The sequence below is a fragment of the Oncorhynchus gorbuscha genome, unplaced genomic scaffold, assembly GCF_021184085.1.
Source record: "Oncorhynchus gorbuscha isolate QuinsamMale2020 ecotype Even-year unplaced genomic scaffold, OgorEven_v1.0 Un_scaffold_681, whole genome shotgun sequence".
Lineage (NCBI taxonomy): Eukaryota > Metazoa > Chordata > Actinopteri > Salmoniformes > Salmonidae > Oncorhynchus > Oncorhynchus gorbuscha.
In genome coordinates this window covers 55,319-79,930 of record NW_025745762.1, presented here as the reverse complement: position 1 = coordinate 79,930, position 24,612 = coordinate 55,319, and the positions used below count along the sequence as shown (strand labels likewise).

The window sequence follows — 24,612 nt, the reverse complement described above, 5'->3', positions numbered from 1 at the left end:
GGTGGAAATCCCCCGGCATTGTTACACTCTAACAATAAATATCAGAGATACTATTTCCACAGAGGAACATCCATACAGATTACATATCACCCAAATGACATACAGTATGACAACTGTTTGGTATAAACTCTTATTACCCACAATGCAGTGAGAACAGCATAGGTAGAGGACAGTCTATCATAGCCGTATGTTGTGGTTTATTGTCAGCAGCAACACAGGAAGTAGGGTAGACAGGACAGGACAGGGGTTATGAGGTTTGTTGTCAGCAGCAACACAGGCAGTAGGGTAGACAGGACAGAACAGGGGTTATGAGGTTTGTTGTCAGCAGCAACACAGGCAGTAGGGTAGACAGGACAGAACAGGGGTTATGAGGTTTGTTGTCAGCAGCAACACAGGCAGTAGGGTAGACAGGACAGAACAGGGGTTATGAGGTTTGTTGTCAGCAGCAACACAGGCAGTAGGGTAGACAGGACAGAACAGGGGTTATGAGGTTTATTGTCAGCAGCAACACAGGTAGTAGGGTAGACAGGACAGGACAGGGGTTATGAGGTTTGTTGTCAGCAGCAACACAGGCAGTAGGGTAGACAGGACAGAACAGGGGTTATGAGGTTTGTTGTCAGCAGCAACACAGGCAGTAGGGTAGACAGGACAGAACAGGGGTTATGAGGTTTGTTGTCAGCAGCAACACAGGTAGTAGGGTAGACAGGACAGGACAGGGGTTATGAGGTTTGTTGTCAGCAGCAACACAGGCAGTAGGGTAGACAGGACAGAACAGGGGTTATGAGGTTTGTTGTCAGCAGCAACACAGGCAGTAGGGTAGACAGGACAGGGGTTAGGAGGTTTGTTGTCAGCAGCAACACAGGCAGTAGGGTAGACAGGACAGGGGTTATGAGGTTTGTTGTCAGCAGCAACACAGGCAGTAGGGTAGACAGGACAGGACAGGGGTTATGAGGTTTGTTGTCAGCAGCAACACAGGCAGTAGGGTAGACAGGACAGGGGTTATGAGGTTTGTTGTCAGCAGCAACACAGGCAGTAGGGTAGACAGGACAGGGGTTATGAGGTTTGTTGTCAGCAGCAACACAGGCAGTAGGGTAGACAGGACAGGACAGGGGTTATGAGGTTTGTTGTCAGCAGCAACACAGGCAGTAGGGTAGACAGGACAGGACAGGGGTTATGAGGTTTGTTGTCAGCAGCAACACAGGCAGTAGGGTAGACAGGACAGGACAGGGGTTATGAGGTTTGTTGTCAGCAGCAACACAGGCAGTTAGACAGGACAGGGGTTATGAGGTTTGTTGTCAGCAGCAACACAGGACAGTTATGGGGTTTGGTCAGCAGCAACACAGGCAGTAGGGTAGACAGGACAGAACAGGGGTTATGAGGTCAGGGTTTAGGGAAACCGGGTTGTGTCCCAAATGGCTCCTTATTTCCCACATAGTCAAAAGTAGTGCACTATAAAGGAAATAGGGAGACAACCTATGACCTTTCAGTGACCAGGGCACTAGCAGACGTCCTCAGTCTTGCTGCTGGACACGACAACGGTCTGATCTACGGTGCTGTTGGAGACATTCTCCATGGACACGTCGGTGTGCTCCCGGACGGGCTGGTGGTCGTTGGCGTGAGAGCGGCTCCTGCTGCTGTCGCAGGAGGCGATGCTGGAGCCTGAGGCGGTGCGGGACCTCACCAGTCTGGTCATGCTGGCTGAGGACACTAAGAGAAGGAAGGAGAGACACTTACCATAGCTTGGTATATCTAACATAACATAGCATAACTAGCATAGCATACATATATTTTGTTTAATGTTATAGGGGGTAGATCATCTTTAATATTGCAGATAGAGTGTAGCTTCCAACAATGTCATTGTCACGTCCCTGTTCCCTATATAGTGTATTGCTTTGACCAGTGTAATTGTCACGTCCCTCCTGTTCCCTATATAGTGTATTGCTTTGACCAGTGTAATTGTCACGTCCCTGTTCCCTATATAGTGTATTGCTTTGACCAGTGTAATTGTCACGTCCCTCCTGTTCCCTATATAGTGTATTGCTTTGACCAGTGTAATTGTCACATCCCTGTTCCCTATATAGTGTATTGCTTTGACCAGTGTAATTGTCACGTCCCTCCTGTTCCCTATATAGTGTATTGCTTTCACCAGAGCCTGAGGGCTCTATTCAATCCGTATCGTGGAAATTCCGTGTTACAGCGTGATTGAAATGCAATGCAGAGACGGCATTCATGGTAAACGCTACACACAGGACGTCGCCTCAACTGGAAATACCTGTTACATTTCTAACGCTTCAGCGACACCGTTTGAATAGAGCCCCTAGTCTTAGCGGAGGGGACACCGTTTGAATAGAGCCCCTAGTCTTAGCGGAGGGGACACCGTTTGAATAGAGCCCCTAGTCTTAGCGGAGGGGACACCGTTTGAATAGAGCCCCTAGTCTTAGCGGAGGGGACACCGTTTGAATAGAGCCCCTAGTCTTAGCGGAGGGGACACCGTTTGAATAGAGCCCCTAGTCTTAGTGGAGGGGACACCGTTTGAATAGAGCCCCTAGTCTTAGCGGAGGGGACACCGTTTGAATAGAGCCCCTAGTCTTAGCGGAGGGGACACCGTTTGAATAGAGCCCCTAGTCTTAGTGGAGGGGACACCGTTTGAATAGAGCCCCTAGTCTTCGTGGAGGGGACACCGTTTGAATAGAGCCCCTAGTCTTAGTGGAGGGGACACCGTTTGAATAGAGCCCCTAGTCTTAGTGGAGGGGACACCGTTTGAATAGAGCCCCTAGTCTTAGCGGAGGGGACACCGTTTGAATAGAGCCCCTAGTCTTCGTGGAGGGGACACCGTTTGAATAGAGCCCCTAGTCTTAGTGGAGGGGACACCGTTTGAATAGAGCCCCTAGTCTTAGTGGAGGGGACACCGTTTGAATAGAGCCCCTAGTCTTAGCGGAGGGGACACCGTTTGAATAGAGCCCTAGTCTTAGCGGAGGGGACACCGTTTGAATAGAGCCCCTAGTCTTAGCGGAGGGGACACCGTTTGAATAGAGCCCCTAGTCTTAGCGGAGGGGACACCGTTTGAATAGAGCCCCTAGTCTTAGCGGAGGGGACACCGTTTGAATAGAGCCCCTAGTCTTAGTGGAGGGGACACCGTTTGAATAGAGCCCCTAGTCTTAGCGGAGGGGACACCGTTTGAATAGAGCCCCTAGTCTTAGCGGAGGGGACACCGTTTGAATAGAGCCCCTAGTCTTAGCGGAGGGGACACCGTTTGAATAGAGCCCCTAGTCTTAGTGGAGGGGACACCGTTTGAATAGAGCCCCTAGTCTTAGCGGAGGGGACACCGTTTGAATAGAGCCCCTAGTCTTAGTGGAGGGGACACCGTTTGAATAGAGCCCCTAGTCTTAGCGGAGGGGACACCGTTTGAATAGAGCCCCTAGTCTTAGCGGAGGGGACACCGTTTGAATAGAGCCCCTAGTCTTAGTGGAGGGGGCACCGTTTGAATAGAGCCCCTAGTCTTAGTGGAGGGGACACCGTTTGAATAGAGCCCCTAGTCTTAGCGGAGGGGACACCGTTTGAATAGAGCCCCTAGTCTTAGCGGAGGGGACACCGTTTGAATAGAGCCCCTAGTCTTAGTGGAGGGGACACCGTTTGAATAGAGCCCCTAGTCTTAGCGGAGGGGACACCGTTTAAGTAGAGCCCCTAGTCTTAGTGGAGGGGACACCGTTTGAATAGAGCCCCTAGTCTTCGTGGAGGGGACACCGTTTGAATAGAGCCCCTAGTCTTAGCGGAGGGGACACCGTTTGAATAGAGCCCCTAGTCTTAGTCGAGGGGACACCGTTTAAATAGAGCCCCTAGTCTTAGCGGAGGGGACACCGTTTGAATAGAGCCCCTAGTCTTGATACTTACCGTAACTCATGATACTTACTGTAACCCACGATACTTACTGTAACCCACGATACTTACCGTAACCCACGATACTTACCGTAACCCACGATACTTACCGTAACCCACGATACTTACCGTAACCCACGATACTTACCGTAACCCACGATACTTACCGTAGCCCACGATACTTACCGTAGCCCACGATACTTACCGTAGCCCACGATACTTACCGTAACCCACGATACCGTAACCCACGATACTTACCGTAACCCACGATACTTACTGTAACCCATGATACTTACTGTAACCCATGCCCTGGATGAAGTACTTGAAGGCCTCTGTCAGTTTGCCAGGCTGGCTCACCTGGGGAAGTCCTCCACAGTCAGCCATCTGATTGGACAGAGACAAAAGATCATTGGCCAACCAACCGTCATTTGATCACAACAACCCTTTCTCATTATCCATCACATGTACTGTTCTTGGATGGTCAATGACATTGTGGTTGCAAATCTTTACTTACAAAGTACTTTTGACAGTAATATGAATTGTTACATCTGTCTGAGCCACACATTAAACTCACCTTGAGCAGTGTGGTCTGTGTCGGGTTGAGCTTTGCGTTGCTCTCGACCACAGCCTCGACTGCAGGGGAGCTGTCTCCCACCACCAACAGAGCAGGACACCTGCAGGAGTCAGCAGATGAATTAGCTACTTAACTAATAATGCTCATAGTCAATATCATACCTAATACTCAGTCAATAACATACCTAATACTCAGTCAATATCATAACTCATACTCATAGTCAATACCATAACTCATACATAGTCAATACCATAACTAATACATAGTCAATACCATAACTAATACTCAGTCAATACCATAACTAATACTCAGTCAATATCATACCTAATACTCAGTCAATAACATACCTAATACTCAGTCAATGTCATAACTAATACTCATAGTCAATATCATAACTAATACTCAGTCAATACCATAACTAATACTCAGTCAATACCATAACTAATACTCAGTCAATAACATACCTAATACTCAGTCAATGTCATAACTAATACTCAGTCAATGTCATAACTAATACTCAGTCAATAACATACCTAATACTCAGTCAATATCATAACTAATACTCAGTCAATATCATAACTAATACTCACAGTCAATATCTCATAGTCAATACATAACAGTCAATATCATAACTAATACTCTAATACTCAGTCAATATCAATATACTAATACTCAGACTCAATATCATAACTAATACTCATACTCAATATCATAACTAATACTCAGTCAATACCATACCCAATACTCATAGTCAATACCATAACTAATACTCATAGTCAATATCATAACTAATAATGCTCATAGTCAATATCATAACTAATAATACTCATAGTCAATACCATAACTAATACTCAGTCAATATCATAACTAATACTCAGTCAATATCATAACTAATACTCATAGTCAATATCATAACTAATAATGCTCATAGTCAATATCATAACTAATACTCATAGTCAATACCATAACTAATACTCAGTCAATATCATAACTAATACTCATAGTCAATACCATAACTAATACTCAGTCAATATCATAACTAATACTCATAGTCAATATCATAACTAATACTCATAGTCAATATCATAACTAATAATGATGGTCAATAGCATAACTAATACTCATAGTCAATATCATAACTGAAACAATCATGAGTAGCTAGGGCCCTGAGTTTTCCCTGGTCAGGTCATGTGGCCAGGTAGAGTCAGGGTCCTGATGCTGAGTCGGTCCGTGTGACGTACTGCAGAGTTCTGGCGTTATTGTTTCTCCCTGGGACAGGCCTCTCGATCTCCAGGCCCCTGCGGCTCTGGTAGGCCTTGAAGAACTGGGCCAGGTTGGACTGGTTGACATCATTGGTGATGTGGTTGCGGTATGTGGCGATCAGATCAGGGTTGTTCTGGATCTCCTCCTGTTGCGCAAAGAACAAATCTCAACGGTAACGCTTTCTATGATGCACCTACTTATAATGCATTATAACATAGTTTATAATGCCTTATAATACACATGTAATGTGTTATGACATTTAAGACATTTAAGTCATTTAGCAGACGCTCTTATCCAGAGCGACTTACAAATTGGTGCATTCACCTTATGACACTGACTATAAACATCCATAACAAAGGGTTGATGTTTCACAACAATTCATAGCTAGTTAAATATAAATGTAATTGTATCATTCATAATCATGCATATACTGTAGCTTCCAGAGGGGGACAAGTGTAGCTTCCAGAGGGGGACAAGTGTAGCTTCCAGAGGGGGACAAGTGTAGCTTCCAGAGGGGGACAAGTGTAGCTTCCAGAGGGGGACAAGTGTAGCTTCCAGAGGGGGACAAGTGTAGCTTCCAGAGGGGGACAAGTGTAGCTTCCAGAGGGGGACAAGTGTAGCTTCCAGAGGGGGACAGGTTTGGCTTCCAGAGGGGGACAAGTGTAGCTTCCAGAGGGGGACAAGTGTAGCTTCCAGAGGGGGACAGCTTCCAGAGGGGGACAAGTGTAGCTTCCAGAGGGGGACAAGTGTAGCTTCCAGAGGGGGACAAGTGTAGCTTCCAGAGGGGGACAAGTGTAGCTTCCAGAGGGGGACAAGTGTAGCTTCCAGAGGGGGACAAGTGTAGCTTCCAGAGGGGGACAGAAGTCTTATATTGATAGTTTATTGAATAAAGCTACATCTTTAGGATGTTTCAAAACAATATGTTGCTCTTTCCATACGGACTGTGTGGTTGTAGTGTAGTAGATGAAATAGTCATTAAGGTGTTAGTGCTACTCTAGTTCCTGTTTCTATCTAACCCTTACCTTTCCAAATATGTGGTTTAGAACATGATCAGGAAGTGCTTGGATCCAGCCAGTCATCTGAACAGAGAGAGAGTTGGGAGTTTACAGTGGTGTGTGCAGGCTCCTCCAAGCCAGGCTCTGATCTAACACAAAGGACATTAAAGCATATTTATACATAATCCCCTAAAAATTTAACTCTATCAGAGTAAATCAGCATGTCACCATGAGCTTAGCCTGAAAGACTCACCACAATGTGGATTGTTATGTTAGCCTGAAAGACCCACCACAATGTGGATTGTTATGTTAGCCTGAAAGACCCACCACAATGTGGATTGTTATGTTAGCCTGAAAGACTCACCACAATGTGGATTGTTATGTTAGCCTGAAAGACTCACCACAATGTGGATTGTTATGTTAGCCTGAAAGACTCACCACAATGTGGATTGTTATATTAGCCTGAAAGACTCACCACAATGTGGATTGTTATGTTAGCCTGAAAGACTCACCACAATGTGGATTGTTATGTTAGCCTGAAAGACCCACCACAATGTGGATTGTTATGTTAGCCTGAAAGACTCACCACAATGTGGATTGTTATGTTGGAGGGTCTTAACAATAATACAAAACAAATACAGATCTTGCATATTATTTTCTTTACATTTTCAAAAGCACTTAACTTAACTTTGTTAGTTATGCTATGCTATGCTATGTTAGTTATGCTATGCTATGTTAGTTATGCTATGCTATGTTAGTTATGCTATGCTATGTTAGTTATGCTATGCTATGTTACTTATGCTATGCTATGTTACTTATGCTATGCTATGTTACTTATGCTATGTTAGTTATGCTATGCTATGTTAGTTATGTTCATTTTGCTATATTATGTTATGCTAGTTATGCTATGTTCTGTTAATTATGCTATGTTCTGTTAATTATGCTATGTTAATTATGTTATGTTAATTATGCTATGGTATGCTTTGCTCTGTTAGTTATTCTGTGTTATGTTATGTTAGTTATGCTATGTTCTGTTAATTATGCTATGTTAATTATGTTATGTTAATTATGCTATGGTATGCTTTGCTCTGTTAGTTATTCTGTGTTATGTTATGTTAGTTATGCTATGTTCTGTTAATTATGCTATGTTAATTATGTTATGTTAATTATGCTATGGTATGCTTTGCTCTGTTAGTTATTCTGTGTTATGTTATGTTAGTTATGCTATGTTCTGTTAATTATGCTATGTTAATTATGTTATGTTAATTATGCTATGGTATGCTTTGCTCTGTTAGTTATTCTGTGTTATGTTATGTTAGTTATGCTATGTTAGTTATGCTATATTATGCTATGTTACTTATGCTATGTTATGCTCGTTATGCTATGCTCTGTTATGTTAGTTATGTTATGCTATGTTAATTATGCCATCTTGTGTTAGTCATGCTATGCTATGTTAGTTATGTTATGCTATGCTACCTTGTGTGTAAGTGAATCAATCACGCTCTCTGCACGTGCATTGATGTTGATGAGGACAAGTCCCTCAACCTTATCTGGATGGTTCAGCTGTAGACAGGAAGAATAAAGACATGAAGAACATAGCACAACCCTTTTGGGACATATTTAGGATTCAGAGAGCAGGAAATGACACAAACACTTATCACAACAAGATGGACTTTGTTGTGATATCTACTATGAGCTTCATTGTTTCAGGGGTTCGTCTAACTCGATGATAACCATCACACAGGCGGTGTCTGTACAGTACAGAACAGTGTAGATGTGTACAAACAAAATAACATTCCAAAAGACACGTTAATAATGTTTACATATCTTGCATTACTCATCTCATATGTATATACTGTATTTTATACCATCTATTGCATCTTGCCTATGCTGCTCTGTCATTGCTCATCCATATAATTATATGTACTGTATATATTATTCCATTCCTTTACTTAGATTTGTGTGTATTATGTAGTTGTTGTGGAACTGTCAGATTACTTGTTGGTTATCACTGCATTGTCGGAACTAGAAGCACAAGCATTTCGCTACACTCGCAATAACATCTGCTAACCATGTGTATGTGACCAATAAAATTTGATTTGATTTGCTTGGCAATAACAATTACCAAGATTATGTTATCAGTATCAACACTGTGGTATGTTGAAGGACTTTTACTAGGTTTAAATCCTAGTTGAATTATGGCTGCTCAATTTAACAAAAACAAAAAAGTGCAACAGCAACAAAATCCACTCACAGCAAATTTAGCGAGGATGTAGGCACCAGCACCGCTGCCCAGTCCAATGACACTCTTAAACCTGAAAGGAAACAAGAAGAGGTTTGATGGGAGTTTGAAGCTCCTAATAAGAAGAGGATGTAGACACTCTTAAACCTGAAAGGAAACAAGAAGAGGTTTGATGGGAGTTTGGGAGATTTGCCCAGTCCAATGACACTCTTAAACCTGAAAGGAAACAAGAAGAGGTTTGATGGGAGTTTGAAGCTCCTAATAAGAAGAGGATGTAGGCACCAGCACCGCTGCCCAGTCCAATGACACTCTTAAACCTGAAAGGAAACAAGAAGAGGTTTGATGGGAGTTTGAAGCTTCTAATAAGAAGAGGATGTAAACCTCATCGTGAATATAAATTAATTATTTGATCCCGGAGGGTAACACTTGAAAGCATTTATTAAAACAACTGTATCTCAATGGTAAAACAAATCAATCATAGGTGAAATCTTGCCTTGTTAAATATACACTACTGTTCAAAAGTTTGGGGTCACTTAGAAATGTCCTTGTTTTTGAAAGAAAAATCACATTTTTTGTCCATTAAAATAAAATAGATCAAAAATACGGTGTAGACATTGTTAATGTTATAAATGACTATTGTAGCAGGAAATGGATGATTTTTTATGGAATATTTTCATACTGTAGGCGTACAGAGGCCCAGTATCAGCAACCATTACTCCTGTGTTCCAATGGCACGTTGTGTTAGCTAATCCACATTTAACATTTTAAAAGGCTAATTGATCATTAGAAAAGCCTTTTGCAGTTATGTTAGCAAAGCTGAAAACTATTTTTCTGATTAAAGAATAAATAAAACTGTCCTTCTTTAGACTAGTTGAGTATCTGGAGCATCAGCGGGTTTGATTACAGGCTCAAAATGGCCAGAAACAAAGTCCTTCTGAAACCAAAGTCCTTCTGGCCAGCATCCCAGAGTCGCCTCTTCACTGTTGACGTTGAGACTGGTGTTTTGCGGGTACTATTTAATGAAGCTGCCAGTTGAGGACTTGTGAGGCGTCTGTTTCTCAAACTAGACACTTAATTTAGTTGTCCTTTTGCTCAGTTGTGCACCGGGGCCTCCCACTCCTCTTTCTATTCTGGTTAGGGCCAGTGTGCGCTGTTCTGTGAAGGGAGTAGTACACAGCGTTGTACGAGATCTTCAGTTTCTTGGCATTTTCTCGCATGGAATAGCCTTCATTTATAGCCGTGCTTTTACACCTGCATTGCTTGCTGTTTGGGGTTTTAGGCTGGGTTTCTGTACAGCACTTTGATATATCAGCTGATGTAAGAAGGGCTTTATAAATACATTTTATGATTTCTCAGAACAAAAATAGACTGATGAGTTTCAGAAGAAAGTTATTTATTTCTGGCCATTTTGAGGCTGTAATCGAACCCACAAATGCTGATGCTCCAGATACTCAACTTGTCTAAAGGCGGCCAGTTTTACTGCTTCTTTAATGAGCACGACAGTTTTCAGCTGTGCTAACATAACTGCAAAAGGGTTTTCTAATGATCAATTAGCCTTTTAAAATACTAAACTTGGATTAGCTAACACAACGTGCCATTGGAACACAGGAGTGATGGTTGCTGATAATGGGCCTCTGTACACCTATGTAGATAATCCATCAAAAATCTCTTCCATTTCCAGCTACAAAAGTCATTTAAAACATTAACAATGTCTACACTGTATTTCTGATCAATTTTATGTTAATTTAATGGACAAAAAAAATGCTTTTCTTTCAAAAAAAAAGGAAATGTACAAGTGACCCCAAACCTTTGAATGGTAGTGTAAATATATATATATTTTAAATCATGTTGATATTTGTACTGCACTGTTGAGGGAGCTTGCCAGTACACATTTAGCTGCACCATTTATACCTGCTGTAAACTGTGTATGTGACAAATAAACGTTGATCTGTGATTTACCGAAAGTGCTTGAGGACCTGAGGGAGAGTCTCAGAGAGCTGGTCCATAGAGGGGTAGGTGTACCTGCAGCGGAAGACCAGAACAAAAGTTACCTCAAGTGCTCCTCATCATCACTAACACAAAATAAGTCATGAATGTGTCCCAAATGGCAACCTATTCCCTATATTGTGCACTACTTACAAGTAGTACAACTTACAAGTAGTGCACTGTAAAGGGAATAGGGTGCCATTTAGGATGCAGGCATAATGTTATTGTGCCAAACTTGTCTCTCAAACATGTTGTTGTTGTTGACATGTTTCAAATGAATGTATCATCCATTTGTTATTATCTGTTGGTGCCTTGTCATTGTCTTTCAACCCTGTGAATATCATCTATTTTCTCACTGGGTACTTCTACTACCTCCACATTCAGGTAGAGTGACCTACAGTAGCCTAGGAGTGACCCAGTCCCCGATGTTGACTGTTTAAGAGTCTTGTGGACCAGGTGCCATGTGACAGTGGATTAGCATGGCAGGCAGCTGCTCTTAGTCCTGATGTCCACTAACACTAACAACAGATGGGACTAGATCCCAGTGTCCACTAACAACAGATGGGACAAGATCTCAGTGTTCACTAACAACAGATGGGACTAGATCCCAGTGTCCACTAACAACAGATGGGACTAGATCCCAGTGTCCACTAACAACAGATGGGACTAGATCCCAGTGTCCACAAACAACAGATGGGACTAGATCCCAGTGTCCACTAACAACAGATGGGACTAGATCCCAGTGTCCACTAACAACAGATGGGACAAGATCTCAGTGTTCACTAACAACAGATGTTCACTAACAACAGATGGGACTAGATCCCAGTGTCCACTAACAACAGATGGGACTAGATCCCAGTGTCCACTAACACTGACAACAGATGGGACTAGATCCCAGTGTCCACAAACAACAGATGGGACTAGATCCCAGTGTTCACTAACAACAGATGGGACTAGATCCCAGTGTCCACTAACAACAGATGGGACAAGATCTCAGTGTTCACTAACAACAGATGGGACTAGATCCCAGTGTCCACTAACAACAGATGGGACTAGATCCCAGTGTCCACTAACACTGACAACAGATGGGACTAGATCCCAGTGTCCACAAACAACAGATGGGACTAGATCCCAGTGTCCACAAACAACAGATGGGACAAGATCTCAGTGTTCACTAACAACAGATGGGCTTAGATCCCAGTGTCCACTAACAACAGATGGGACTAGATCCCAGTGTCCACTAACAACAGATGGGACTAGATCCCAGTGTCCACTAACAACAGATGGGACAAGATCTCAGTGTTCACTAACAACAGATGGGACTAGATCCCAGTGTCCACTAACAACAGATGGGACTAGATCCCAGTGTCCACTAACACTGACAACAGATGGGACTAGATCCCAGTGTCCACAAACAACAGATGGGACTAGATCCCAGTGTTCACTAACAACAGATGGGACTAGATCCCAGTGTCCACTAACAACAGATGGGACTAGATCCCAGTGTCCACTAACAACAGATGGGACAAGATCTCAGTGTTCACTAACAACAGATGGGACTAGATCCCAGTGTCCACTAACAACAGATGGGACTAGATCTCAGTGTCCACTAACAACAGATGGGACTAGATCGCAGTGTCCACTAACAACAGATGGGACAAGATCTCAGTGTTCACTAACAACAGATGGGACTAGATCCCAGTGTCCACTAACAACAGATGGGACAAGATCCCAGTGTCCACTAACAACAGATGGGACTAGATCCCAGTGTTCACTAACAACAGATGGGACTAGATCCCAGTGTCCACTAACAACAGATGGGACTAGATCCCAGTGTCCACTAACACTGACAACAGATGGGACTAGATCCCAGTGTCCACAAACAACAGATGGGACTAAAACCCAGTGTCCACTAACAACAGATGGGACTAGATTCCAGTGTCCACTAACAACAGATGGGACTAGATCCCAGTGTTCACTAACAACAGATGGGACTAGATCCCATTGTCCACTAACAACAGATGGGACTAGATCCCATTGTCCACTAACAACAGATGGGACTAGGGCCCAGTGTTCACTAACAACAGATGGGACTAGATTCCAGTCTCCACTAACAACAGATGGGACTAGATCCCAGTGTCCACTAACACTGACAACAGATGGGACTAGATTCCAGTCTCCACTAACAACAGATGGGACTAGATCCCAGTGTCCACTAACAACAGATGGGACTAGATCCCAGTGTTCACTAACAACAGATGGGCTTAGATCCCAGTGTCCACTAACAACAGATGGGACTAGATCCCAGTGTCCACTAACAACAGATGGGACTAGATCCCAGTGTCCACTAACAACAGATGGGACAAGATCTCAGTGTTCACTAACAACAGATGGGACTAGATCCCAGTGTCCACTAACAACAGATGGGACTAGATCCCAGTGTCCACTAACACTGACAACAGATGGGACTAGATCCCAGTGTCCACAAACAACAGATGGGACTAGATCCCAGTGTCCACTAACAACAGATGGGACAAGATCTCAGTGTTCACTAACAACAGATGGGACTAGATCCCAGTGTCCACTAACAACAGATGGGACAAGATCTCAGTGTTCACTAACAACAGATGGGACTAGATCCCAGTGTCCACTAACAACAGATGGGACTAGATCTCAGTGTTCACTAACAACAGATGGGACTAGATCGCAGTGTCCACTAACAACAGATGGGACAAGATCTCAGTGTTCACTAACAACAGATGGGACTAGATCCCAGTGTCCACTAACAACAGATGGGACAAGATCTCAGTGTTCACTAACAACAGATGGGACTAGATCCCAGTGTCCACTAACAACAGATGGGAGCTAGATCCCAGTGTTCACTAACAACAGATGGGACTAGATCCCATTGTCCACTAACAGATGGGACTAGATCCCAGTGTTCACTAACAACAGATGGGACTAGATTCCAGTCTCCACTAACAACAGATGGGACTAGATCCCAGTGTCCACTAACACTGACAACAGATGGGACTAGATTCCAATCTCCACTAACAACAGAAGGGACTAGATCCCAGTGTCCACTAACAACAGATGGGACTAGATCCCAGTGTTCACTAACAACAGATGGGACTAGATCCCAGTGTCCACTAACAACAGATGGGACAAGATCTCAGTGTTCACTAACAACAGATGGGACTAGATCCCAGTGTCCACTAATACTGACAACAGATGGGACTAGATCCCAGTGTCCACTAACAACAGATGGGACTAGATCCCAGTGTCCACTAACAACAGATGGGACCAGATCCCAGTGTCCACTAACAACAGATGGGACTAGATCCCAGTGTCCACTAACAACAGATGGGACTAGATCCCAGTGTTCACTAACAACAGATGGGACTAGATCCCAGTGTCCACTAACACTAACAACAGATGGGATTCGATCCCAGTGTTCACTAATATAAGAATATTTTGAAGATAAATACACGCTCAATAGGAGTTGGTTTTTCAGTTCAACATCTGTTAGAATCTGTGGAATGTCACTCCTGAACACAGAGCTACATGCGCCACATTTTCATTGGTCTGTACATTGAGTTGGGAGCAGGATACTTATTTGGCCATTGGCCAAGTTGTACTGCAAGGACTTCTGATTGGTAAACCCTGGGCTGGGGTGGGGTGGGGGGGTTATAAATGGCATCCTGTTCCTTTGTTCAGTGGCGAAAAGCTGAGGACAGGGGAGACTGAACATCTAACTCCCAGCATAACAGGTTGATTTGTCCTTCTCAAATAAACATGTTTTTCTCCCCCTGATTTGCTTTGTATTTTGTGTTATCGAAGAATAACATCAACTGCCAACACTAACAACAGATGGAACTAGATCCCAGTGTCCACTAACAGATGGAACTAGATCCCAGTGTCCACTAACAACAGATGGGACTAGATCCCAGTGTTCACTAACAACAGATGGGACTAGATCCCAGTGTTCACTAACAACAGATGGGACTAGATCCCAGTGTTCACTAACAACAGATGGGACTACAGTTGATCCCAGTGTTAACTAACAACAGATGAGAGTAGATCCCAGTGTTCACTAACAATAGATGGGATGAGAATAGATCCCATTGTCCACCAGCAACAGATGGGACTAGATCCCAGTGTCCACTAACAACAGATGGGACTAGATCCCAGTGTCCACTAACACTAACAACAGATGGGACTAGATCCCAGTGTCCACTAAGACTAACAACAGATGGGACTAGATCCCAGTGTCCACTAAGACTAACAACAGATGGGACTAGATCCCAGTGTCCACTAAGACTAACAACAGATGGGACTAGATCAGATGAGATCTGTGCCATGTGAAATCCTTGGATCTGACTAATTTGTTTCTAATCAATTTCATGGTACACTGAGGACTGCAACCAACAGAGAACCTTCAACTCAATAACCCCCCTGCAAAGCACAAATGCATGCTGCTAATTGAAGTTGGCACTGGTCACTCACTCTGTGGGGAGAGTGGAGGCACCCTCATGCTGCCCAGGGGCATCAACGTGGCACACTGCAAAGTGCCTCATGATCTCCTGCATGTCCTCGTGGCTGAACAGGGGGTTGAAGCACGACTTGTCTAGACACACATGAGAATATAAGACAAGTTCAGCAAAATGCTCCTAAATGGGTTTTTTCTTTCTTGTGCATTGCTGCTTTTGGAATGGACATTGAATTGAACAACCATATGGGACTGTATACAGATCATGACATGCAAGTCTGAATTAACACATTAAAAAATAAGTCATTTGTTTAAAGTTCTGTTTGTCATCAAAGCGCTGTGCTCTCACTGGTTTAGATGCATATCAATATGGAATGGAACTTATCTCTTAGCTGCCAGATGTGCACAATAACAATCAAGTAAACTTAAGATCAACTGGACTGTCCAGACAGGGCTCTCTCACAACAACCACAAAACATACAGTTCAGTCCAATATCGTGGAAGGTCATGATGACGGGGCGACTGCCCTTGGGAACCCCCTTCATGGTGCAGTGGACCTGTCCAAACTGAGTCTCCACGTCATCCTCCTGCCATGGCAAAACAACTGGTTTACACAAACCCCACAACTATAACTGTTCCCATCCCTTTTCGGTTACTGTACCACCAACTGAATTTTGCTTTGCCCGGAGTACCCCTGATGTACCTTTGTGCATTTTACCAGTAAGCTTTTCAAGTAACGCCTGTGGATAGGCCAAGTAGCCCCAGGGGTCCTAGTACCCCTCGTTGGGACCCACTGATGTTAAGCATGCCATGCCCCCCTTTCTGGTTTAAGGTCAAGTCCAAAGAAGTTAATAAAATAGTACTTCCAGACCAGTGTGTAATGACATTTCTAAAATATCTGAGGCATTAAGGTGGAGTAGTAGAATTTTACATATTGGGCACATTAAAGAAGAAAATCTTTAAAAAGATGGAAACAACTGTTGTATAGTAGTAAATATATAGTTGTAAATGTATAGTAGTAAATGTATAGTAGTAAATGTATAGTAGTAAATATATAGTAGTAAATATATAGTAGTAAATATATAGTAGTAAATATATAGTAGTAAATATATAGTAGTAAATATATAGTAGTAAATGTATAGTAGTAAATATATAGTAGGAAATATATAGTAGTAAATGTATAGTAGGAAATATATAGTAGTAAATATATAGTAGTAAATATATAGTAGTAAATATATAGTAGTAAATATATAGTAGTAAATATATAGTAGTAAATATATAGTAGTAAATGTATAGTAGGAAATATATAGTAGTAAATGTATAGTAGTAAATATATAGTAGTAAATGTATAGTAGTAAATGTATAGTAGTAAATATATACGTAGTAGTAAATGTATAGTAGTAAATATATAGTAGGAAATATATAGTAGTGAATATATAGTAGTAAATGTATAGTAGTAAATGTATAGTAGTGAATATATAGTAGTAAATGTATAGTAGTAAATATATAGTAGTAAATATATACGTAGTAGTAAATATATAGTAGGAAATATATAGTAGTAAATGTATAGTAGTAAATGTATAGTAGTAAATATATACGTAGTAGTAAATGTATAGTAGTAAATATATAGTAGTGAATGTATAGTAGTAAATGTATAGTAGTAAATATATACGTAGTAGTAAATGTATAGTAGTAAATATATAGTAGTAAATGTATAGTAGGAAATATATAGTAGTAAATATATAGTAGTAAATATATAGTAGTAAATGTATAGTAGTAAATGTATAGTAGTAGTAAATATATAGTAGTAAATGTATAGTAGTAAATATATAGTAGTAAATATATAGTAGTAAATATATAGTAGTAAATGTATACATAGTAGTAAATATATAGTAGTAAATGTATAGTAGTAAATATATAGTAGTAAATGTATACGTAGTAGTAAATATATAGTAGTAAATATATAGTAGTAAATGTATAGCAGTAAATGTATAGTAGTAAATATATAGTAGTAAATGTATAGCAGTAAATGTATAGTAGTAAATGTATAGTAGTAAATGTATTGTAGTAAATGTATTGTAGTAAATATATAGTAGTAAATGTATAGTAGTAAATGTATAGCAGTAAATGTATAGTAGTAAATATATAGTAGTGAATATATAGTAGTAAATGTATGGTAGGTTAGATAGCACAGGAGGTTAGATAGCACAGTGTCCAAGGAAGGGCCAGAAGTATACAGAATGGTGGTGTCTGCGTAAAGGTGGATCAGGGAATCGCCCTCAGCAAGAGCAACATCATTGATATATACAGAGAAAAGAGTCGGCCCGAGAATTGAACCCTGTGGCACCCCCATAGAGACTGCCAGAGGACCGGACAACATGCCCTACGATTTGACACACTGAACTCTGTCTGCAAAGTAGTTGGTGAACCAGGCAAGGCAGTCATTAGAAAAACCGAGGCTACTGAGTCTGCCGATAAGAATATGATGATTGACAGAGTCGAAAGCCTTGGCCAGGTCGATGAAGACGGCTGCACAGTACTGTCTTTTATCGCTGGCGGTTAAGATATCGTTTAGTACCTTGAGCATGGCTGAGGTGGAGAAGGTACGGTGGGATTCGAGAAGGTCAGTGATCTGTTTGTTGACTTGGCTTTCGAAGACCTTAGATAGGCAGGGCAGGATGGATATAGGTCTGTAACAGTTTGGGTCCAGGGTGCCTCCCCCTTCGAAGAGGGGGATGACCGCGGCAGCTTTCCAATCCTTGGGGATCTCAGACGATACGAAAGAGAGGTTGAACAGGCTGGTAATAGGGACAATGGCGGAGGATAGTTCCAGATATAGAGGGTCCAGATTGTCAAGCCCAGCTGATTTGTATGGGGGGGGGGCATAGCTGTTGGCCGGGGTTGGAGTAGCCAGGAGGAAGGCATGGCCAGCCGTTGAGAAATGCTTGTTGAAGTTTTCGATTATCATGGATTTATCGTTGGTGACCGTGTTACCTAGCCTCAGTGCAGTGGGCAGCTGGGAGGAGGTGCTCTTGTTCCCTATGGACGTTACAGTGTCTCAAAACTTTTTGGAGTTAGGAGGCAAATTTCTGCTTGAAAAAGCTGGCTTTTGCTTTCCTGACTGACTGCGTGTTTTGGTTCCTGACTTCCCTGAACAGTTAAATAGCAGAGTTGCTTTGCCCTTTAGTTCAGAGCCAAACAACCCATGTATTTGTGAAGAACTCTCCTGCGTTTATCCTTGTATTCTGTTATCTGGGCCTCACAGTATCCAACCAAACAAACAAGTCAGTAATGGAAACTGAATGGATTATTATAAACGGGAGCATAGACTCTCTAAAACGCAACCTCAAGTCTCTCTCCTTGTCCTCTAACCAGGACACCTGCTCCTGTGTCAGCTTCTACCTCACCCAGTACATTCAGAATACTATGGAGGCAGGGTAGCCTAGTGGTTAGTGTGTTGGACTTGTAACTTAAAGGTTGCAAGATCGAATCCCTGAGCTGACAACGTAAAAATCTGTCGTTCCTAGGCCGTCATTGAAAATAAGAATTTGTTCTTAACTGACTTGCCAAAGTTAAATAATGGTAAAATAGGTAACCTGCCTCAACAACAAAATCCTTTGCCAAAACCAGCACCTGGATCTCAAGATACACTGCTCTGCACAGGGTTCTCTTTATGAATTTGTCCTACTTTACATTGTGTGTAATAACCTGTGTATCTACATGGTAGTTACATACTGTAGTGAGTAACTGGTACATTGTTACCTTGCAGCTGTTATGATGTAAATACATGGGTTTTAGGTGTTGATACGTACCCTAAAGCCGACCATAAGTCTAGTAACCGCCCCTGTCAGCCCCTGAAGGACAAAACAAAATCCATCTCATTAACCACAGGCTACAGCATCATAAATCAACTTGTTGGAGTGAGTTGTTAAACTCTGTTTTATCAAAAATGCCATCAACAGAAAAAGATAGAGAGTCTGTCCTAAATGGTAACCTAGAGAGTACAACATCTGACCAGAGCACTATTGGCCCTGGTCAAAAGTCATGCACTAGAAAGGGAATAGGGTAACATATGAGATATGTGTATAATCTGCAACAGTATGGTTTTAAGTAACTTCAGGCTTCGTCCCAAATGGCACCCTAAATAATTGTTCTGAATGTTTTATTCCTGTATTTTGAATGACCTGTGCACCATTTATTCCAAACTGATATCCAGAACTTTCCAGGTGTATAAACAACTAAACGACTCACAGGAAGTGGGTTAACGTTGACCTGCGCCTCATGTTCCTCCAGGTCAACCTCATCCTGCTCCATCAAAGAGGGGATCTGCTGAGAAGCCTGTTGATGTTGATGAGCACCCTGTTGAATGAAAAAGAAAAGTTGAACAAGAAACTCATGGGTGCTTCCCAACTGGCACCCTATTCCCTATATAGTGCACTAGTTTTTACCAGGACCAACTGGTCTCTATTCCCTATGTAGTGCACTACTTTTGACCAGGGCCAAATGGTCTCTATTACCTATGTGGTGCACTACTTTTGACCAGGAGCCAAGCTGTCTCTGGTCAAAAGTAGTGCACTACATAGGTAATAGGGTGCAGTTTGGGACAAATCCTAAATGAAACAACCAACATATGAAAAAAACACAAATTTCACATCTGAAATCGATAGCAAAGCTATTGGATTTGTTATACAGTGGGGATTTAGGTATTACATTGGCTGCATTATTCTGTGACGCTTCTGTAGGCTTATTTGCCATGGTCAACAAACGGAAACATCAAGCAGCATCTGTACAGGTAACATTTGCCATGATGCTGCGGACCATATGTGTCAGTGTATCAGTGAACAGATTACAGCAAATGTATTTATTTACACTGGGTTTCTTTTGGGAATTAGCTAAAAGGGTAGCCTACTACACGTCATGAAGTTTGTCAGACTTTACGCACGTGTGAGCGCGCAATGGATTTCCAGCGCACGAGAGACCTCCTGCGAGTGATGGGCCTTCCGAGTCTATTCAGTGAGCTGCCTCATTTGTCTCGGTTCACGTAAAAGAGCCGGTTCATTTACCTCTCAAACAGCTCTTCGTTCAAAATGCTTCAAAATCGACCAAGAACCATGAAAAAGGTGCGAATATCCAAAGTAAAGCCCAAAAGGTAGGTTACCAGTTACCAGGTTTTGCAGTGAAGATTCACCGACTTTAGATAATTCGTTTGTAACTTAATAATTCGTTTGTCTGCAGAAAAGGTTGTTTTGAGCTCAGAAAGCAGTATGCAAATCAGGGAGCCAAAATAACGGCTCTTTCCAATAAGATCCGTCCTTCTGTAGCTCAGTTGGTAGAGCATGGCGCTTGTAACGCCAGGGTAGTGGGTTCGATCCCCGGGACCACCCATACGTAGAATGTATGCACACATGACTGTAAGTCGCTTTGGATAAAAGCGTCTGCTAAATGGCATATATTATTATTATATTAAAAAGAGCCGTTCGCGAAAAACCCATCATCACTACTTCCTGCCAGTACCACATCATCTCTAAATCACATAAATACGCATACCCGTACTTTATACCTCAGTGACACATACCCACCTTCCTAGACATGACGCTCAGTCGATGGTGGTACAGATGTGTTGGTTGAAAATCGAAAAGGCACCAACTTCCCTAATTGTTTCCTTGGCAACTCTGACTATGACACATAGCCCAATAAACACATTTCATTCAGATGTCACAAAGAGTTTGGAATATCTGGTTGTCATAACGGTCATCATGGTCTGACAGTTCAAATGAAAGGCAAATCCCTAGACAATTACCCTATGTTATTTATAGCAAGCCTCATCATGATGACCTAGTGTTTTTTAATCATATGACTGGTTTCTAGTTTGGATTTTATAGCCTGCCCAATAGTGTATTTGACTTCAAATATGTGGTGCTCAATGCAAGAAAAAAAAAAGGAGGGGGGACAACTCAAAATATAAGTGCATAGCCTACAGTAGGCTGTATTTTAATACTGTTCAGATGAATACAACTATAGGGGGGTTATGAAAGAACTGGTAAGCCTATGTATGCTAAGCCTCTCCATGGGTATCACTCTAACCCAGATTTACAGGTTGAATACAACATGTGAGAGGGTTACATCACAACAATCACAATTTACTCCTCACTGTTTTAATCATTCACATGTCATAAACTCCTCACCACAAACTGTTCATGTCCTGGGGCAGCGAGACAAATGGCCCCCTATTCTCAACACAGTGATGGGCCCTGATCAAATGTCCAAGCACTATCAAGGGAACACACAAAAGGGTTCTTCGGGTTGTCTCTGTGGAAAGGGTCCTACAGTCCATGGAACCCAAAAGAGTTTTACCTGGAACCAAAAAGGGGTCTTAAAAGGGTTCTATGGGGACAGTGGAAGAACCCTTTTAGGTTGTAGATAGTTCCTTTTTTTGAGTAAGTTGTTAAACTCTGTTTTATCAAAAATGCCATCAACAGAAAAATATAGAGAGTCTGTCCTAAATGGTAACCTAGAGAGTACAACATCTGACCAGAGCACTATTGGCCCTGGTCAAAAGTCATGCGCTAGAAAGGGAATAGGGTAACATATGAGATATTTGTATAATCTGCAACAGTATGGTTTTAAGAAACTTCAAGCTTCATCCCAAATGGCACCCTAAATAATTGTTCTGAATGTTTTATTCCTGATTATGTAGGAATAAAACAGTAGAAGAACCCTTTTAGGTTCTAGATAGTTCCTTTTTTTTCTTAAGAGTGTAGGGTGCCATTTGGGACACAGGCGTATATCCTGTTGGTTCAGTAATCAGGGGGTGTGTGTCGCTGCCGATGCCTGGCGTGCCAAAAAGCCCATAAATCTTTTGCAGCAGGTGCAGCAGGGGATCTGTTTCAGTCAGTCAATGCCAAAGACTAGAGAGAACATGTATCCCAAATGGCACCCTATTCCCTATATGGTATAGGACCTGGTCAAAAGAAGTACACTATAACGGGAATAGGTTGCAATTTAGGATGTAAGTCTAGAGCAGGCATGGGCAGATATCATATTAAAAACCGCAAACAAAAAAATGTTGCTGTGAAACTGCAAAAAATGTCTCTCCTCAAATCAAATGAAATGTTATTTGTCACATGCTTCGTAAATAACAGGTGTAAACTAACAGTGACACACTTCCTTACTTCCTCCCCATGGCTAAATGAGTAGAATTACATGAAAGGAGTTAGAACATTTCACAATCTACTTTCTTCTTCCGAAGAGGAGAGGCGAAACGGATCAGAGGACCAATGCGCGGCGTGGTAAGTGTCCATGGTTCTTTTTAATACGTTAAGGTACACATGAACAACTGACTACAAAAAAACAATAAATGTGAAAACTCAAAACAGTCCTATCTGGTGCAATCACAGAGACAGAAACAATCACCCACAAACACACAGTGAAACCCAGGCTACCTAAGTATGATTCTCAATCAGAGACAACTAATGACACCTGCCTCTGATTGAGAACCATACTAGGCTGAAACATAGAAATACCCAAAACATAGAAAAACAAACATAGACTGCCCACCCAACTCACGCCCTGACCATACTAACTAAATACAAAAACACAGGAAATAAAGGTCAGAACGTGACAAGGGGTACCGCTAAAATGTGGGCGCCAAAAAGGCTGAGGCCTTTGACTGCATGTGTGGGTATGGATGTGGGAATGCAGACCCGCGTGTGTCGGGCCCTCATCCCTGGTCTAGAGCAGAGCCCTTAGGGAACACAGGGGCCCTCATCCCTGGTCTAGAGCAGAGCCCATAGGGAACACAGGGGCACAGGCCCTCATCCCTGGTCTAGAGCAGAGCCCATAGGGAACACAGGGGCACGGGCCCTCATCCCTGGTCTAGAGTAGAGCCCTTAGGGAACACAGGGGCCTCATCCCTGGTCTAGAGCAGAGCCCTTAGGGAACACAGGGGCCCTCATCCCTGGTCTAGAGCAGAGCCCTTAGGGAACACAGGGGCCCTCATCCCTGGTCTAGAGCAGAGCCCTTAGGGAACACAGGGGCCCTCATCCCTGGTCTAGAGCAGAGCCCATAGGAAACACAGGGGCACGGGCCCTATCCCTGGTCTAGAGTAGAGCCCTTAGGGAACACAGGGGCCCTCATCCCTGGTCTAGAGCAGAGCCCATAGGAAACACAGGGGCCCTCATCCCTGGTCTAGAGTAGAGCCCTTAGGGAACACAGGGGCCCTCATCCCTGGTCTAGAGCAGAGCCCATAGGAAACACAGGGGCACAGGCCCTATCCCTGGTCTAGAGCAGAGCCCATAGGGAACACAGGGGCAGGGCCCTCATCCCTGGTCTAGAGTAGAGCCCATAGGGAACACAGGGGCCCTCATCCCTGGTCTAGAGCAGAGCCCATAGGGAACACAGGGGCACCCTCATCCCTGGTCTAGAGCAGAGTCCATAGGGAACACAGGGGCACGGGCCCTCATCCCTGGTCTAGAGCAGAGCCCATAGGGAACACAGGGGCCCTCATCCCTGGTCTAGAGCAGAGTCCATAGGGAACACAGGGGCCCTCATCCCTGGTCTAGAGCAGAGTCCATAGGGAACACAGGGGCCCTCATCCCTGGTCTAGAGCAGAGTCCATAGGGAACACAGGGGCCCTCATCCTGTTTTTTTAAATGACATTTTGTTGTTGTTGTCGTTTCTCTGTAACATTACTAGCCACCTAGCAATTTTATGAAGTTGGCTTTAACTAGCATTGAAAGATTCCCAATATCCTAACTTCATAACTAGCTACCAAGAAGCCATTTCAGGTTATCCATTAAGTTAGAGTATCTTAGCTGGTGTGCTTGTTGGAAAGGTTGGTACAAAAGCATGCAATAACTAAATATACTGAAAAAGACACATTCCTTTCAATCTCTTACCCAGATTTGAGCAGAGATGCAGAGTAGCATATTTCGTTTCTTGAAAAAAATAACCCCCAGTCAGGAGGATTTGACATAGAATTAAGCATAATGATTATGTCTCTAGATTGCAGAAAAAAAAGCTGTTTCAGGTGTTCTCCAATTTACGGTCAGGGGCCTAGAACCCCCTCCAGCCATCCTCATATACTTTACATCACCTCAGATCTTTGGGGTGCATGACACCCTTGGTCTAGAGTCTAGGCCATGGTAATCGCTTCAGAACAGAGTCTGCCACTGCCTGCTGGAATGAC

The 24,612-nt window shown here is 42.8% G+C and overlaps 1 protein-coding gene across 1 annotated transcript; it reads right to left on the bottom strand.

The window, feature by feature from the left end:
• Positions 1-1,396: 1,396 nt before the first annotated feature.
• LOC124019782 (protein NDRG1-like) lies at positions 1,397-24,352 on the bottom strand. The gene is made up of 13 exons (XM_046335209.1): positions 24,323-24,352; positions 19,677-19,784; positions 15,907-16,012; positions 15,443-15,563; positions 10,910-10,972; positions 8,963-9,023; positions 8,185-8,271; positions 6,736-6,792; positions 5,692-5,858; positions 4,451-4,550; positions 4,173-4,260; positions 3,921-3,962; positions 1,397-1,707 (listed from the first exon to the last, which is right to left on the bottom strand). Exons 1-13 carry the CDS (start codon positions 24,350-24,352, stop codon positions 1,499-1,501), a joined length of 1,239 nt encoding a protein of 412 aa, XP_046191165.1. The 3' UTR covers positions 1,397-1,498.
• Positions 24,353-24,612: the final 260 nt, after the last annotated feature.

Excerpts from the sequence above, each read along its gene's own strand:
- LOC124019782 (XM_046335209.1), bottom strand. The coding sequence starts at position 24,352 with ATGCTACTCTGCATCTCTGCTCAAATCTGG. Across the intron at positions 10,973-15,442 it reads GCCTCCACTCTCCCCACAGA|GTACACCTACCCCTCTATGG; the intron begins GTGAGTGACCAG and ends CTTCCGCTGCAG. Across the intron at positions 3,963-4,172 it reads CATCCAGGGCATGGGTTACA|TATCGTGGGTTACGGTAAGT; the intron begins GTAAGTATCATG and ends GGTTACGGTAAG.